General features: G+C 33.4%; 2 protein-coding genes across 2 annotated transcripts; both read left to right on the top strand.

Annotated features, from left to right (window-relative positions):
* The first annotated feature begins 572 nt into the window (after window positions 1–572).
* Window positions 573–19,304, top strand: LOC120575979 (uncharacterized). The gene is made up of 2 exons (XM_039826918.1): window positions 573–618; window positions 18,767–19,304. Exon 2 carries the CDS (start codon window positions 18,767–18,769, stop codon window positions 19,289–19,291), a length of 525 nt encoding a protein of 174 aa, XP_039682852.1. The 5' UTR covers window positions 573–618; the 3' UTR covers window positions 19,292–19,304.
* LOC120578230 (glutathione S-transferase T2-like) lies at window positions 11,541–11,948 on the top strand. Its single transcript, XM_039830658.1, has one exon. It carries the CDS (start codon window positions 11,541–11,543, stop codon window positions 11,946–11,948), a length of 408 nt encoding a protein of 135 aa, XP_039686592.1.
* Window positions 19,305–19,695: the final 391 nt, after the last annotated feature.

Raw genomic sequence — 19,695 nt, 5'->3', positions numbered from 1 at the left:
TTGCTTGTATTAGTGACCGGAGGATGTATATATTATCGAGCCAACTCATTAACCAATCGAGTCGAACTATATACAACTCAAGTTCAACTCATTTATTTAATGAACTTAATTTTCAGCTAAAGTTCAGCTCATTTGGTTCATGAACCAAGTTCAACGAGATAATTGTTGAATCGAGTTTCGAACTTTTGTCGAGTTGGTTCGATTCATTGCTAGGTGTAATCAAAGGAAAACACTAATATTCTCGTGAGCATATCTCAGTTGATATGAACAATGCATAATATATGGAAGGTGTGACGTTCGAATCCCGACCACCACAAAAAAGAAAAACACTAATTTCAAAACAAAAAGAAGTCCTTGTCAACAAAAAAAAATAAAAAAATTCAAAAGAAATGAAAACGATATGCATGAGTCGCACCTCGTCATAGTACGTCATTACTGGTATGAACTGAGTTACTAACAAAAAACCAAGAATATTAATGGTGAATGAATTTCTTTCTGACTACATTCATTGACTTATTTTGACTGAGTGAAGTCCTTAAAAAAAAGGTACTGCATTATAATGCCTATAAATTAAGAACCCTAAGTAACGTCTCTTCTCCATTCTCCTCAAAAGAGAAAATGGCATCTTCAACCTATTTATCCATTTTGCTCACCATTTCAATGATCTTTATTTCCCATGCCAATTCACCAACACCAAGCCTCAAGTTGTACCAAAATGTATGCAAACAACCTGGTCAGAAAGACTTCGAACAACGCTGTCTCAAACTAATAGAAGGTTACCCTCCAATTACTTTGATCAAAGATTATCTTACCTTTTGCAGGTCATTTTTAAAGATTGCGGCAATAGGGAAGGCAATAAAATCCCAACAACAAGTTAAAGAAATTATGAAAAAATATCCTTCTTCTCAACCCATCAAAGAATGTGCTAATGATTATAATAGTGTGGTTGGTCAATTAAAAGTTGCATTGATTGAAGAACCGGACCTTATAGACTTGGATATCAGATATGCTAGTGATGCACTTGGAAGGTGTGAAGATAGCTTAGCTCGTGAAAAGAATGTTAATACGTCTGCCATTGCTACATTGAATCATGAGATGCAGTTATATAATGATATTGTATTGATAGCCGCAGGCCATCTATAAATAAATTAATTTATATTTCATGAATAAAAACATAATTTTCTCCTCACTTGTATTATTGTGTTTTCAACTTTTGTGTTTAATCAATTCATTCAGGATATTTTTCTGTGCTTTAAAGAAGGCGAAGTAGTACAGAGGCAGACTACTCAAAACTGAGTTGATGAGAGTTACTCTGCCTCCTATGAATAAACTCCTCCCATTCCATGTTGATAGCTTCTTTTTCATTGCATCTACAACCAGTTTCCAGGTATCACAACCAGTGGCGTATTCGGAACCCTGAATCAGGGGGTGCATATTTTTATACCGTAATTAGTATTATTATAATATATTAATATATATATATATATATGGGCTGCTAACTTACACCTACCTAAAAACACTAAGGTGCAAGTTAGCAACATACACCCACTTGATTATTTACACTCATTTTTATAACTATTATTAAGGTGCAAGTTAGCAGTTTTCACTAATTTATACTCACTTTCATCATTCCAAATATTGTTTCCTTAAGAGTTTGTCTTTATTATATGTTTTGTACCTTAAGAATGTCATTGTCTTTTTTGTTTCTTTCTTTAAGGATCTTTTTTAAATTAGTTATAAAATTGCCCTTTTATTTAAAATTAATTAGAATATAAATAAAAGAGTGTTTTAGTAAATTATAAGTAGGTGCAGCTTGCTAACCTGCACCTTAGTGTTTTTAGGTGGATGTAAGTTATCATTGTAGTAACTTTTCTCCTTATTTTACCATTTATTTAAACTACTAACTTTATAAGTAGTCAATTTTTAGAATAACCAGTAAAATTCAGTTATTGATCATGGCCATCGTCTCTTAAGATAGAAGATTAACAACGATCCCGTGAATTACTTAACTTAGTTGGTAAAAATATTACATATTATATATAGGGTTGAGGTTCAAACTCTGGACACCTCTAATCTTCACATTTAAAATGTGTGACTTCTAGCTACTAAACTACTTAAAAAAAACGAGAAGAACAAATAAAAATAAAACTAAAATATAAAAGAAGAGAATAATAAGAAAGGAGAGAAAAGGAAAAATGAGTTAGTATTTTGTAATATATATTATTGAGGAAATAGGCAATTACCCCCCTGAAATTAACAAAATTTCAATTACCCCTAAAATTGCACAAGGTTGATCAATTTACCCCCTCCGTCAAATTTTCCTGTTAGTGAACATGACGTTTTGCAAATACCCCTGAAGTTTTGCACTTATATGCAAAATAACCCCCGAACTTGAAAATTTATATTTTTTTTATGTGTAATGAGAACCATTGCTGTTCTTTTTTATTTACTTATTTGAGGGGAAATAGGATAGAAAGGTAACATAGCGATTTCCTTGATGATTGATTTATTAAATTTAATCTGGAGAAGTGAATGAATGATATCATCTTTAAAATAGGAACAAATTTGAGGTTTGGTCTTTTCTTTTTCACATTGCATGTCATATTAGAGGAAAATGCATACCTTAAATCTTAGACTATGTGAACTATTTGGGAAATGGAAAGCCTTCTTATTATTCTACGAAGTGTGACTTATGCTCCAAGGTTCTTGGCTTGTTTTAGTATCAAAATGAAAAAAGGCTTTGTGTCTTTTATATAGGAAAATTATTTCACATCTAATTATGGACTAATCTTGTTCTTATCTAATTATCTCACAATCACTCGTCCAGACATTTCCTTTGTAGTTAGTGTGGTAAGCCAATTCTTAAATTCTCCTTGCCAAGAACACATAAATGCTTTAATTTGAATTCTTAAGTACATCAAAGGTGCTCCATGAAAAGGTCTCATTTATGACGATAAAGGACATACTCATATAGTTGATTACTTAGATGCTGACTGGACAGGTTCACTCATTGATAGACGATCCACATCTGGTATTGTGTACTTGTTGAAGGAGACCTGATATCCTAGAAGAGTAAGAAACAAAATGTAGTTGCAAGATCAAGCGCTGTGGCAGAATATAGAGTCATGGCACTAGTAACATGTGAACTCATTTGGTTGAAGCATTTACTCAAGGAACTTCAATTCGAATCCTAGAAGAGTAAGAAACAAAATGTAGTTGCAAGATCAAGCGCTGTGGCAGAATATAGAGTCATGGCACTAGTAACATGTGAACTCATTTGGTAGAAGCATTTACTCAAGGAACTTCAATTCGAAGAAGCACGACAAATAATAAATTCTTAACAAAATCTATACAAAATTCTTAACATAATTTAATTAAAATTCCTAAAATAAATATCCTTTAAAATTTACAATTCGATAAAAAAAAAACCCAATTTGTCCCCCGTACACACTTCAAGAAAAAACTTCAAAGCATGGACCATCTCTTCTTTGGTACTTAAAATATTAGTGTAAGGGTCAATTTCCTTATCCAAATTGGTTCATATCAAAGCACCATAAACAATGTCATAAAGTAGAAAATATCAAAACTTATCAATCAAAAAGAAATAAGAAAAATACATTCAAGTCATATTTTTAAGTAAAGTTCACACACATTTCATTTGCATTATAATATTTTAATCAATTATAAAATCGCAAATATACAATTAACTCAATGCAATTATATGCATAAGATGCATGCTCTTATAATTATATGATCCGGGTATAATTCCCGCCACTAAGGCATCCGCACAGAATATAATTGCAATTCCCGCCACTAAGGCATCCACACAGACTATAATTGCAATTCCCACCACTAAGGCATCACACAAATGCATATGCCTTTCATGATCATGAAAATGCAGACTAAAACTCGCCACTAAGGCACCACACAGAATATAATTATAACCCGCCACTAAGGCAATTACAGTCAAATATTAACACATCATCAAAACACACCAACCAAAAGTTCATCATTTCACAAACTCACATTTTCAACTTTCTCTTTTCTTTAATTCATCAAAAAAAAAACGTAACACTTCTTTTCCAACACCACAAAAAAAACATATATATGCATGGCAAAATAAAATAAATGGCATTCTACATAACATTATCATACACACATCATATAAAATATAATTAAACTAATAACTTTTATAAAAGGTTAAATTTTACCATATAGATTTATATTTTAATTATTTTTCTTTTTAACAAACAAGAATCTCTATCTCTAATTCATAACATTCATAACATGATCCAGTACTTAGTATGGACATATGGGAAAAAAAAACCCTTACCTTGGACTGCTTCCCTTCCAAAGCCACGACTCTATGCCTCAAATATGCAGCTACGGTGTAATTTTTGAAGATTGAGCAAATCTTTTGGATGGACCAGGTGGTGGAGGCATATGAATCTAAATGGTATAAAGAATGTGTAAACTCAATGAAAGAGGTGTGAGTTTGCTAATATGGGGAGAGAGACTGCATATTTGTTAATGACGGCTAGGCATGACAAAGCAACAGAAATATTGCTCCTAATTATTTAAAACCCAATTCATGGTAATTTGAATGGGATTCAATGGGCAACTTGAGAGAGAGGGATCCGAGAAAGAGAAGACACAAAATGATCATGGGTCTGCTGACTGAAACGGTTTTCTCCTATGTATATGCCAAAGATGAATTGGTTTCCTATGTAAATGTTGCTATTATTTCTCCCACTCAAGTAAAGCCAAGTTATTAGGAGTAATCTGTAACCTATTTGACTGAGCAATTGGGTACAAAAAAAACGTGTAGTTTTTACTACTATATATGACCACCATGTCCAAGTAAAAAAGAAAACTAATTAATATAATACAAAATTAATTTTAAAATAAATCACAAATAAAAATACCACAATGAAGGAGTAGAATAAAAATAAATTATGTAAGAAATAATTATCTTTTTTTTTTCTTCACACCAAATTGATTTATAAAAATGAAATGGTTTGAATAATAGATAGACTCAAATTCTAAATAATTAACCAAAGTAGAAAATGTCAAGGTTTTTCTTAAATTTTGCACACATAAAATAATTATTTTAGCTTACTCTCTAAGTTACTTATGATATAATATTTTGATGAATATTCATTCTGTAAATATATCATAGCTTCGGCCCTAAGCTACTTACTTCTATATAATAAATCTTCCATTGTGTTATTCAGATACACGGTATTTCATCATATGTCTCTCTTTTCTCTCTTATTCAACAGTTTCCAATGATTAGATCCTCTAGATGTAAAGACTTGTACTTGTAAGTATTTTTGGATTGAGTAGCTTGTTGCGAACCATCTTGAGCTTCATCATAAGCTTCTTCATTTTGAGCGTCTAGAGTGGGTTCAGCTTCTGGACTCTCATCAGACTCTAGAGTCTGATCAAGTTCTGAAGGTTCTTCAGACACCTATATACCTGCAAAAACTTTCAACTAGCTCTGGAATTTTACTTCTAGGCTTCTTGTCATCAAATTTGATGTGAATTGATTCTTCAACACATTGTGTTTCTGAATTATACATTTTGTATGCCTTGGACCTTTCAGAGTAACCTAAAAAGATTCCTCTTTGAGCTTTGGTATCAAATTTCTTTTTTCTTCCTTTAAAGGGTTCATATGTTGTTATGTCAAATATAGATCTGATATAGATTCTATTTTGAACATAACATGTTGTGTTTATTACTTCTTCCCAGAAATGTTTAGCCAAATTATTTTCATGAATCATGGTTCTAGCCATTTCTTGTAAAGATCTATTCTTTCTTTCTAGAACTTCATTTTGTTGTGGAGTTCTAGGAGAAGAGAATTCATGGACAATTCCATGTTTTTCACAAAAAGATTCAAATGACTCATTTTCAAATTCTCCACCATGATCACTTATAACTTTTAAAATTTTCAATTCTTTTTCAGACAGTATTTGAATGCAGAAATTACTAAACACATCATATACATCATCTTTAGTTCTAAGGAATTTAACCCAAGTCCATCTGTTGTAATCATCAACAATGACTAATCCATATTTACTTCCATAAATGGATGCATTGCTAATTGGTCCAGATAAATCAATATGAAGTAGTTCTGAGGGTCTAGAAGTAGAAACAATGTCTTTAGATTTGAAAGATGATTTAACAATTTTTCCCTTCTGACATGCACCACAAAGTGCATCGGAATGATAGTCAATGTCTGGTAAGAATTCAATCAGTTGTAACTTACTAAGCTTAGAGATTAATCTCCAGTTAGCATGTCCCAACTTTATGTGCCACGGCCATTTCTTATCATTCATTGATAGAAGACAAACTACCTTCTGATAAGCCAGTTCTAAAAAAATTAATTTTATAGACATCATTTTTCCTTTTTCCCTTGAACATTATTGACTTATCATTTTTGTTGATTACTGTGCAGTTGCTCTTACCAAACGTCACATCATAACCACTATCACAAAACTGACTAATGTTAAGTAGGTTATGTCTAAGTCCATCAACAAACCACACATTATTAATAGAGATAGAAGAGTTACCAATAGTTCATATACCAATGATTTTTTCAGTTTGGTTTCCTCCAAATCCCACAGTTCCTCCCTTTTTCATTTTTAGGGTTAGGAACATAGACCTTTCTTCTGTCATGTGTGGTGAGCAGCCAATGTCCAGGTACCATGAGATCTGCTTTTCCTTTCCTCTTAAGCAAATCTCATTTCATCTTGAGAGTTTGTTTCAGGTTCTGCATCTGAATTCATTGTAGCTACTAACCCCATAGCCACATTTACTTCATCTTTAGCATCATCTTTATCAGACCTTGACTCATTGTCTAGATCTTCTCAAGTAGCCATCAGACTCTGTTTGATCTGTCTTCTGAACTTGTTGGATTTGAAGGTTGGTTTCTTTGATTTTTCCTTTGATTTCTCTTTTTGCAAATTAGGACAGACAACAATGAAGTGTCCATGTTTCTTGTAGTTAAAATAACCTTTGTGATCTTCTTTTCTTGAGCCTTTGTAACCACTGCCTCTGCCCAAGAACTTCTTGTTCTTCTTTTCCAGATATTGGAGTCTATTGGAGAGCATAGTCATCTCTTCAACAACAACATGATCCTAATCCGAATCTCCAGCAGGAGACTCATCTTCAGATTCATTTGCTTTGAGGGCTTTTGAAGACTTTCCTTTAGACTTTAGTGCAATAGTTTTTTGCTTTCTTACAGGTTCTTGTTCAATAAGACCAATCTCATGACATTTGAGAGAGCTTATGAGATCTTCGACACTTAGAGTGTTTAGATCCTTAGCTTCCTCAATAGCAGTCACTTTAGGTCACCATTTAGCACGTAAGCTCCTTAGAATCTTGTTCACATGATCAAAAACTACATAACTTTTCTTCAGTATTTAAAGTCCAGATACTAGAGTCTAAAACCTTAAGTACATAGTCTCAATGTCCTGATCCTCCTTCATCCTGAACAACTCATACCGATGAACAAGCATAATAGCTTTTTCTTCTCTGACTTTCTTGTTACCTTCATAGTTTGTTCACAAGGAAGCAAACATTGCTTTAACAATTGATTTATCACTCATCTTAAAGTACTCCTTGTGAGGCAAAGCAGCAACAAGAATGCCTCTAATCTTGTGATGTTTCTTGTGCATCTTCTTCTGAGCAGTAGTGTGTTTCTTTCTATCAATAGTAGTTCCTTCTTCATCTAACACCAAATCCCCAACACCGTCTTCAAGGACATCACATAGCTCTTCATCTAAACCCATAATGTGACTATACATTTTGGTTTTCCACCAAGAGAAGGTATCAGGATCTCGATTGAACATTGGAGGTTTGATTGAACTAGATGACTTGTAACTAGTACTAGAACCTTCACCGGTTGACATGTATTTCTCAAATCTTTTTTTGTTACACTGTTAAGTGTTAAGACAACAGAACCGGAGCTCTAGTACCAATTGAAGGCGAGAAAAACACAAGAGGGGGTTGAATTGTGTTGGTTTTTTCTTCTTTTTAAACTAAGTCCAAAGTCTAGAGTATGATAGAGTTCAGATCCTGAAGCAACGTTCAGAGTCTAATGCAACGGATAATGTAAAGATAGAGAGAGAAGAGAAAGACATAAAGCAATTATACATGTTCCTTCCACAATCCGGAAGTAGTCTTCTCCCCCTTGTACTTCCAAGGAGAGTTCACTAAAATCAATATCTGATTACAAATGCTCAATCACACAAGCAAGAGACTTAAAATACTCAAGCACACAAGCAAAAGATTTCCTATGCTCAAGCACAAAAGCAAGAGACTTCTAAACAAACACAATTACACAGGAAAAATATTTGGATTGAACACTTGATATACAGTCAGTGGTGTTCACAATACAAATCATAATCAGACTCTTAAGACTCTAGAATTTCTGAGATATGAAAGTTGTTAAGAAATTCTAAGTAAACTGATGTGAAATAATTTCAGCAGAGTTTTAATACTATCAAAATGTTGTTGACTCTTTCATAATCTTTAAGTATTCACTCCTTTATATAGAGGTGTGAAAGATATGTTGGAGAGGTGCAAACACATCAAAAGAGTCATTGTTGAAGCTTGATCATCACCAATGACCTGTTGCTTTATTTGTTTAAAGTCCTAGGAGGGAATAATCTGAAATCCATTCCTTGTTTGGAGAATTAACCAGCATAGACACAACTATAACAGTACTATATGCAGATAAGAGAGTGGAGTAGTGGAGTAGTGGTTGTACAATTGTACTATTGTCATTTTCCTGCGTTCTTCAGTGGATAAGCATCAAATGCCTTCTAATTCCTCTGAAATAGTCGTTGCTCCAGGCTTTTATTCCTTCTGAAATCTTGTGTTTTCAAATAACCAACTTTAACTAACTCCAGCTTCTTGACTTCAGACTCTGATGAACTTTAGACTTTGATGACATTAGACTATGGCAGTCAACTTCTGATGAATCTTCATAATCTGATGGTCTTCAGATTCAGACTTGCAACATAAGCTTCCTTTGTAATTTCCATTGCTCTCATTTGTTTTTTCAGAACCAATACCTTGTTTTAAGACTTATAAATTTTAGTCTATGGTCCTGCACACTTGAACAAATATTAGCATATCCAATTGACTTTTTAATACCTTGTTATCATCAAAACTTAAGGTGACAATGTTAAACACATTTTGTTCCAACAAAAAGAAGATAACGAGCATTAGAATTAACAAAATCACAAAAGTGAGAACATAAATTTGTTAGTAAACGAGTAGAAGAGCCTTAAAATAATGATGGAAGTAAAAGAAGATAATCTTGAACAATCTAATGAAAATTTAAATGATGACAATCTTGACCATGATATTGTTCTTGATGCCTCAAATGTCAATGTACCCATTGATGACCACTTTATCCCTCCTCTATATATCTATGATCCTAGAAATTGGATATTTTTTATGCTAAAATCAAACACATTTTAATTGAAAAATGGGGCTATTGAGGAATTGAATCTCACATTTTCTATAGAAATTTTTCAAAGTTACAATTATTGAAAAACTAGATCGGCAATGTCAAGTTTGAATGGTCTAGCCATTTTATGTATTGATATGAAAGAACATATTGATGTAGACGCATAATTAGTGACTTTGCATCTAGAAATGCTCGTAAGAATAGTTTTGTATCACCATTTTAATATTAAATAAACACTCAAAAATTTTATGAATTTTGATGTTTTTGTTAGAAAATATATATTAACCTAGTAAAATCCTTGAAGTTATTTTCACACTTTAGAAATTTAAACGTTTTATATAATTATTATTTAGAACCTAAATTGTAGGTTCGTTCTAAGCCACTAAAATCTCATAAACGGCCTTAACTCCGAAGGCAGGACACTAGTTAGCAAGACTCTAGTTATTTTATAAATATCGATGTTTTTTTCTCATCTTTTACTTTCTTTTCTCTCATACAAAATTACTAAATATCGTCTCATTTTCTATTCTTTGGCTCTTCTTTTAACTTCCTTTTCTTTAATTTTTCAACATATATTTTCTTCATCAACTAAACAAATTGTGAACAAGATAGGACTAAGTTGTCCCATTTTATTTTATTTTATATTCAGTAAAAAGATGCTTTTATTTTCTTCGACGGTTAAATTGAGTATCATAATTTTTCTCATGAACTAAAATGAGTCTTCATTATAAAATTCAAAACTATATTCAGTCAATCCAATTCGTTGTATTCCAAATCATATAAGTATTATTAGCATAATAAAAAAAATATATAACTATTTATGAAAAACTACTAGTATTTAATTTGGGTTGACCAGATTTTTTTATGTATTTGAAACTAAATTAATAGTGTAGTTTTATTTTCAAGAAATTTATAGTGTAGTTTTAAATTTGGAGATGACTATCAACCAAAAGAGAAAAAAAAAACAATTGTGATGGAAACCGAGCAAAATAATTGGAGATGGTTTTATTTTTGTCAAATAGCCTTGCGGCTGGAGCTCACTCCCTATTAACTAAGTTAAACAATTGGAGATGACTTTTATTGCTCTTTATGTAAATTAATTTTTAAAAAGGAAAACACTCATTTCAAAACAAAAAGAAATCAATTTCAAAAGAAAAAGATATCAAGGAAAATAATGGCCTTTGACCCCCCTTTTGTAGAAAAAAATAAAAGAAATCAAGAAAAATAGTACTCCTTCCGTTTCAAAATGAGTGTCACTTTAGCTAATTGCACACGGATTAAGGAATGAAATAAAGTAGTCAAATGTCATAACAATTCATGATTTTTTTTTTTAAAATACCAAAATTCATGATTTTTTTTCTCTATAAATAGAGACTTGGTTCATTTGATTTGGACACAGAAAAAAAAAATCAAGTTTTTCACTATCTTAATCTTATTATTATCCCTATTAGCAAACTAAGTGAAGTTTTAATCTTATTTTTAGTGAAATGGATCCCAATAATAATCATTTCAACGCCGAAAATTATTCTAATTACCCATTTAACTACGAAAATTCAAACAATTATCAAAATTCAAATCAATTTTTCAACCAGCGTCCTCAAAACATACCTAATTTTGGTTTTACACCAAATTTCAACCAGTCATCCTCTGTTCCAAACTTTCATGCATATTATGGATCTATGATGAGATATCCATCTCAAACACCCTCGTTTAATGGTTATATGCCAATGGAGAATGAAAATTTTCCCAGTGTTGCTGCATCTCAATTTCTTGAATTTTCAACACAAATAACTCCTGGTGGCATGGCAGTTGCTAATGAAGTCACTACAAATCCAAAAAATTCAACTCCTATGAGCAAGAAAAGTAAGGAACTTCAACATGGAACACTGAACAAAATTTGGTGCTAATTAGTGCGTGGATTAAATATGGAACAAGCAGTGTTGTCGAGAGAAACCAGAGAGGTGAAACATATTAGGGTGAAATTGCTGAGTATTGTAATGAGTATTGCTCATTCGATTCTCCACGCGATCTAGTTGCATGCCGAAACCGTTTTAATTATATGAGCAAAGTAATAAATAAATGGATTGGTGCTTATGAAAGCGTTAAGCGTTTGCAAGGAAGCGATTGGTCGGAAGATGATGTTTTGGCAAAAGCGCAGGAATTATTTGCATGTGGGAAGAATGTTCAATTTACTTTAAAGGAAGAATGGCACGCTCTCCGTGATCAACCACGTTATGGTAGTCAAATGGGAGGAAATGTTAGGTCAGGAAGTAGTGGATCTAAGAGATCTAACGAGGACTCTGTAGGATCTAGTGCTCGTCCAATGGGTAGGGAGGCATCTAAAAAAAAAGGTAAAAAGAAAAGAAAGGACGCTGCCTTGGAGGAGGTGGAAAAGGAGTGGGTTAAATTCAAGGAAATCAAGGTGCAAGAGATTGAAAAAATGAAAGAGTTCACCTTGGTGCTGTAACGCCCACTTTCGTTTAATCGTTTATTTAATCGAGTTTAGGTGATTATATTATATTTATATAATATATGCATGATTTTGGTATGTCTTGATGATTTATGATGATTTGATCGATGACGTGTTAAGTTATGAGCTTTGGAAGATTTGATAAGAATATGAGAATTATTTTATTGTTAAATAAAATAAAGATTTGAAAATAATATAAAATATTTAGTTGAGGGCTGTTTTGATATTTATTTAATAGGGAAGACCGAATATCTTTAGAAAATTATTGTACGTGAAAACTTTCGGAAAAAGGGAGAAAAGCTTAGAGAGGAGCAAGAGACCAAAAGTGCTGCGATTTTCTTCAAACAAGGTAAGGGTGAGACTAATGATTCAATAGCAGTGATTGTTGTAATTCTGATGATTAATTGACAAAGTTAGGATTGATTTAGAAAAGTTTGGAAATTAGGTCAAAACCCTAAAAATTGATGATCAAATGGTAAAAACTGGTTTAGATTGATGTAGAAATCGTCTTTTAACCTTAGAACATGTTTAGGATGGATTATGGAATCAAAATTAGGCTTTGAACCGTGTTATTTGATGGATTTTCGAGAAAACCCGTAGTCTGCCCGTGCTTCTGTTCATCGCTCGCCACGGCGAGGGATGATCCTCGCCTCGCGAGTGATGAACTTCATCGCTCGCCACGCGAGCCCTTTCCCTTCGCCTCGCGAGTTGTTTGGTGCAACTCGCCATGGCGAGCAACCCTTCCTCGCCTCGCGAGCTTAGGCAGAGAGCATGTCATTGTTGAGGCAAAATCCCTAATTTTTTTAAAGATAACAAACCTTGATGATTAAGGAATTAATGGACTTTGATTAATTTGTTGGTATTTAACTTGTGCTCTTGAGTGGTTAACTAAGACAGGAACAAGTGTAAATTCATACCAAGATACAAAGAATCAAAGGACATAAAAACTTAAAAACTCAGTCAGAGTTCAGAAAGTTAAAAAGAGTTCAGAAGGTTGGACAAAGTTCAGAAGGTTGTTCATGATGAACATCAAGAACCAAGCCCAGAAATTCATGGACTAAATGAAGAACATGCAAGGTTCACGTGACTTAAATGAAAGCCCAGAAAAGTACATGACTGAGATCAATCAAGGAATAAAAGCATTTATTTGATTAAAGTCAAAAAGGGCATCTTCAATGTTCATTTAAGACTATGAACAATTGAAGTACAAAACATTAGGAATATTCCATTAAGAATATCATCCTAGATGTTTTCCATGCTGCACTTCATAAATGTTTCACTATTAGGATTTGATTACATTAATTACAAGTCTTACAAATCATCCTAAGTGAAACAAAAGAAACATTCTGAAGTCCCCTGAGTTCAGAATGTTCGATCCTACTCCATGCTTTTTCTGACGTGAACAGTACAGTGGTTGGAAAGCAAAAGGCAAAATCAAAAGCAAGATCAGATCTGATTCAACAAGATCTCGACACATAAGGGAGTTGGTACTGTACAAAGCAAACCAAATCCCCTAAAGCATGGTAGTGAAGTGACAGCTCCACTTTATGAGATTCTGCACTAGTTCCAAGACAGATTTCAAAGAAGATCTGATCCAGGAACATTCTGAAGTACGTCCAAGAACAATCTTCAAGTACAACCTAGAAATTCATGTGATATTCATCTGCAAAAGCCCAGATGCACATCTGACCGTTCATCCACATGAACCCAGATGAAGATCATGAAGAACACAACAACATTCTGAAGTATTCTCAAGAACACAGCAACATTCTGAAGTATTTCATTTTGCCCAGAATTTCAAGTTAAAGTTGGTGGGTCCCAGGACACGTGGCATAAGACCAGTGGTCACTCTCCAACGGCTATAAAGGCTCAAGAACTCTATAAATAGAGATCAAGACCTCAGCATAACACACACCTTTGCAAAGCATACAAGAAAACAACATAAGAGTGTTTGAAGCTTTAGCAAAAATATTGATCATCACAAAGATTCCAAGAAGTCTTCAAAAGTGTAAATCAATATCTCTCTTATCTTTTCAAAGATAAATCTCAACCTCCATTCTTCTCTTGTCTGATCTATATCATTCAAACCTCCATACAAATTGTAAAGGAAAGTCTCATCTAGCTTTAGGGGTACTAAAGTGTTAGTTTGAGCAGAAAGGTGTAAAGTCTAAGTGGGTAACTTAGCAAGAAAGGTGTAAGCCTGCTGAGGCTAAGAGAATACAGTTGTTGTAATTGTTCAGGTGAACAAGGTTGTAAGGTGCAGGATTTGAGAAGTTATCTCAAGCATCATAGTGGAAAATCTCACAAGATTGTGAGGAGTGGACTAACCCACATTGGGTGAACCACTATAAATTTCTGTGTGTTCTTCTTCTCTTCTCTTCTCTTTACTATTTACTTACAGTAAACACAACACGCACAAACACATTTAATTATTCAAATTGTGTTTATACTAATACTTCAGAATGTTCTGAAGTCTGTCTGTTAGCTTAACCATTCCAAGTTATCAACTTGAGAATAACTTTTAAGTGGCAGGTTTAATTTTTAAAGGGTCACAATTCAAACCCCCCCTTCCTTGTGACTATTTTATCTACTTCAGTTATAATTTGTGTTTCGACCTTTTTAGTTGGACCTTGAGTGCCTTTGAGTGCCTGAACATGCCTAGTATTGATTAGGAATGAATGTAGGATCAGAGGGAACCTAGAACAAGTTTATTTTGGGAGTTGAGTGGTACTCGCCATGGCGAGTAAGAACTCTCACCTCGCGAGCACAGCCAGGATGCAGTTGCTTGTGTGTTTGTGCGATCTGTGTCGCACGTGTTGATCTAAAGTGAACCCCTAACTAATAATAAGACCTAATGATGACGTTTAATGCAGTTTGTAGAGTTGTTTAAGTTATGTTGATATTAATTGGACATGAACTAATGTATTGTATATCCATGCAAGATAGGAAAGCTTGATAATGATGCAATTTATGTGCTATTGATATAATGATATCATCTCGTTTATGTGACCTGTTTATGCTGCTTCCGTTATTTAACTAAGTGCATGATGAAGTTAGCTCCAAATTATTGGATGCATGTTGATATGTTGATTACGATGTTTTTGTTCATAAGTGTCCATGCATAGCATCTCATTGAGCTTAGTCCTCACCACGAATAATAGGAGCTTTGTCCTCCGCACGTTTTATAGGAGCTTTGTCCTCCGCACGATTAAAGTATATTAATACTTATGATGACGATTGGTACCACATGCATATAAGGAGTCTAAGAGCATTGTCGCATTGTCATGATTAAGATGCCTTGTTGATAATGATTGATTACGTGATTATGTGATAAGTGATTATCGAATATGTTATGTTGTTCATGATAATTGGTTATATGATTATGTTATAACTGTTTAGCAATTATGCAATGTTATTTAAGGATGATTATGATGTTAATTTATGATTCGCAATTGTATTGATTAATGTTATTTGATTATGAAATCTCACCCCTTCTGCTTGAAAATGTTGCCCTTCGTATGGGTAACTTGCAGGTGATCGTGCTTAGTGTGCAGTTTGCTTTCGTGAGTTGGCCTTGCCTTCACTGTGTCGTCTAGGTCGCTCTGATACGTAACGGGATGGGGTTATATGCTATAACATGCTTCATTCTTTTACGTGAACTGCTATGATAATTTCTGTTTTGATTAACTCTTTTGAGATACTTTATTGGGGCCTGCGTGCCAAACTGATTTATGGTTTATGAACTAATATTTCGCTGCTATGTTAAAATATTATGTGGAAGTTAAATTATTATTTAACTGTTTTTGGATTACGTTTCTATGTGATATCCCGTTTATGGTTTTTACTCTGATAAATGTTTAAGAAATTTGTATATTGGGAAAACGGGGTGTTACAGGTGCAACATGAGAAAAACAGATTGAAGAAAATGAAACTGTATGTAAAGTTAAGTTCTGAAGAGCATCTTGATGACCGGAAAAAAGAGATGTTGGAAAACTTAGAGCGTGAGTTGTTTGGAAATTAATTTCAATCAAATATTTGTTTGTATTCGGTCAAAATTGTCAGTGTTGTCTAGTCCCCAATGTTTGCTTTAATAATTGTCAGTGTTGTCTAGTCATCAGTGGTTGCTTTATTATCCCCATTGATAGTTCCCAGTGTTGTCTAGTCCCCCGTGACTTATTTCACATACTATTTGCTTTAATAATTATGGCCACTGTGTGCCCATTATTTCACATATTACTTGCTTTAATAATTATCCCCACTGTGTGCTCATTATTTCACATATTATTTGTTTTAATAATTATCTCCAATGTTTGCTTTAATACAATACAATAACTTATTTCAAATTCGTCAATGTCCACCACACAATGTACTTATATATAGGGACTCATATCTACTTCCCATTTCACAAATCTCATTCATATCTACTTCCAATTTCACAAATCTCATTCATATCTACTTCCAATATCACAAAAAACTATTCAATCTACTTCCAAAAAAAACTATCAATAGACCCTTTTGATATCGAAGACTACTTACTGTATTCATGTATTCTTCCGTTGTTAACTCTAAATTATCAAGCTGCAAAACAAAGAATTTTATTGGTAAGATCCAAGGATTCATCTTATATGCACAATAAAATTTGCTTAATTTTGAAAAGAACCAAAATCCGGGAATAAGGAATTTATCCTTCGGTCTAGAAGTCTTTTTCCTTTTTACATTCATTCCCATCCAATTGAAATACTTTCTATCCAGATTTTTTTCCATATCTAGAATATCATATTCTTCTAGATAATTTTGGATAGAGATGTTGTAATTATAAGAAATCACTTGGTTTTTATTCGGTGATCTATATCCATAAATAGAGGATTTTTTCTTATTCGCAAAATGAAGATATTGATAGGAGAAAAGATCATATCTATACTTCCAAAAACGTGATATTGAAGACACTTATATCGCCAACCGATTTATTCAGCATCGAAAAAAATTATAGGAATGTAGTGCATCTCGTACTAGAAAATATTTCAATAGAAATCATGCAGCGGCAAACCAAAGACTAATTGACGACTACTTTGCCAATGAGCCTACATATGACGATGCAATGTTTCGTCGTTGGTACCGGATGCAAAAACACGTTTTCCTTCGAATCGTTGGAGACCTTTGAAGTAGTGATAACTACTTCACCCAACGAGTTGATGCAGCCAATAAAGAAGGTATATCATCGTTAGCAAAATGTACCACAACAATGCGAATGTTAGCATATGGTGTGGCAGCAGATGCGGTCGATGAATACATCAAAATAGGAAGTAGTACAGCATTGGAGTGCTTACTTAGATTCTGCAAAGGAATCATATGATTGTATGAGCAAGTGTACTTGAGAGCACCAACCCAAGATGACCTGCAAAGAATACTACATGTTAGTGAAATGTGGGGGTTCCCATGGATGATCGAGAGTATTGACTGCATGCACTGGGAGTGGAAAAATTGTCCTAAAGCATGGGAAAGTCAATTTACCGGGGGGGATAAGGGAACCACCACAGTTATTCTTGAAGCAGTTTCATCTCATGATCTATGGATCTGACATGCCTTTTTTGGATTTCCGGGAACGTTGAACGATATAAACATTCTAGACCGGTCACCAGTGTTTGATGATGTGGAACAGGGAAAGGCTCCAAGGGTGAATTACTTTGTGAATCAACGTCCCTATAATATGGCATACTATATAGCTGATGGTAGCTACCCTTCTTATCCAACTTTCGTCAAATCAATTAGACTTCCTCAAAGTGAACCTGATAAGTTATTTGCAAAAGATCAGGAGGGATGTCGGAAGGACATCGAACGTGCTTTTGGAGTGCTTCAAGCTCGATTTAAAATCATCCGTGAACCAGCTCACTTGTGGGACATAGCTGATTTGGGTATCATCATGAGGTCATGCATCATATTACATATATGATTGTTGAGGATGAACGAGATACATATGCTCAATGTTGGACCGATTTTGAGCAACCTGGGGGAAGTGGATCTAGTACACCGCAACCATACTCGACCGAGGTGTTACCAGCTTTTGCAAATCATGTGCGTGCTAGATCTGAGTTGCGTGATCCAAATGTTCATCACAAATTGCAAGCAGATCTAGTGAAGCACATATGGACAAAGTTTGGAATGAATCGTTATTGAAGATGATTTGTATCGTACTAAATAAATTACTTGTGTGTTGTATGTTTAGTTTATTGTCTTGCATTTTAAGTTATCTGTGTGCCGCGTGCTTAGTTTGTTGTATTGCATTTTAAGTTATTTGTGTGTCGCGTTCTTAGTTTGTTGTAATGCATTTTAACTTAAGAAAATAAAAATAAATTATTTTACAAAATTTTGTTTTTCCAAAAAAACTAAAAAAATAAATTGTTAATTGTATTATTTTAATTTAATTATAATCAATAATTTTATGTAATTATAAAATCAAAAATTAAATAAGAATAAGAAATAAAAAAAAAATGGTGGGGTAGAGTGTTGAATGAAAAACCATTGGAAAGGATAAAAGTTAAATGAGTGTTGAATAAGAGAGAGAAAATGATATGGAGTATTGAGAATTGAAAAGGTGGGTGTTGAATGGTGTTGAAAGAGAAAATCATTGGACATGATCTAACAAAAAAACCTAGAATATTATTGACTGAATTTGTTTCTGACCAGATTCATTCACTCGTTTGACTGGGAGAATTCCTAAAAAAAGGTATTGCATTATAATGCCTATAAATTAAGAACCCTAACGTCTATTCTCCATTCTCCTCAACAACAAACTAAGTCTATTGTCAAAAGAGAAAATGGCATCTTCAACCTATTTATCCATTTTGCTCACCATTTCAATGATCTTTATTTCCCATGCCAATTCACCAACACCAAGCCTCAAGTTGTACCAAAATGTATGCAAACAACCTGGTCAGAAAGACTTCGAACAACGCTGTCTCAAACTAATAGAAGGTTACCCTCCAATTACTTTGATCAAAGATTATCTTACCTTTTGCAGGTCATTTTTAAAGATTGCGGCAATAGGGAAGGCAATAAAATCCCAACAACAAGTTAAAGAAATTATGAAAAAATATCCTTCTTCTCAACCCATCAAAGAATGTGCTAATGATTATAATAGTGTGGTTGGTCAATTAAAAGTTGCATTGATTGAAGAACCGGACCTTATAGACTTGGATATCAGATATGCTAGTGATGCACTTGGAAGGTGTGAAGATAGCTTAGCTCGTGAAAAGAATGTTAATACGTCTGCCATTGCTACATTGAATCATGAGATGCAGTTATATAATGATATTGTATTGATAGCCGCAGGCCATCTATAAATAAATTAATTTATATTTCATGAATAAAACCACAATTTTCTCTTCACTTGTATTATTATGTTTCAATTAAGACATTTTGATTTAACAGAGAAGATGTCAGAAGTAATAGAAAAAAATTGACAAAAATTATCGCATCTTTTGTAAAATTGACTAAATTTATAATCTAATCAATTAACTAAATTTAAACTAATTTATTTCCTCCACTCTTTTCTCCTCCAGGTTATGTTTGATTGGATGGAATGTGATGTAATGGAGTAGAAAATAATCATGTTTCATTGTTTGAATTTGTAAAAATGAATAAAGCATAATAGAATTAGTTTAATAGAATAGCTCGGATATGAAGTCATTTAATAGAATTACCCCATAAATATTGGCTGGATCGCACTATGTGTGAGATTATGAGT

The sequence above is a fragment of the Medicago truncatula genome, chromosome 1 (genome assembly GCF_003473485.1).
Source record: "Medicago truncatula cultivar Jemalong A17 chromosome 1, MtrunA17r5.0-ANR, whole genome shotgun sequence".
Taxonomy (NCBI): domain Eukaryota; kingdom Viridiplantae; phylum Streptophyta; class Magnoliopsida; order Fabales; family Fabaceae; genus Medicago; species Medicago truncatula.
This window is presented reverse-complemented; position numbering and strand designations above follow the sequence as displayed.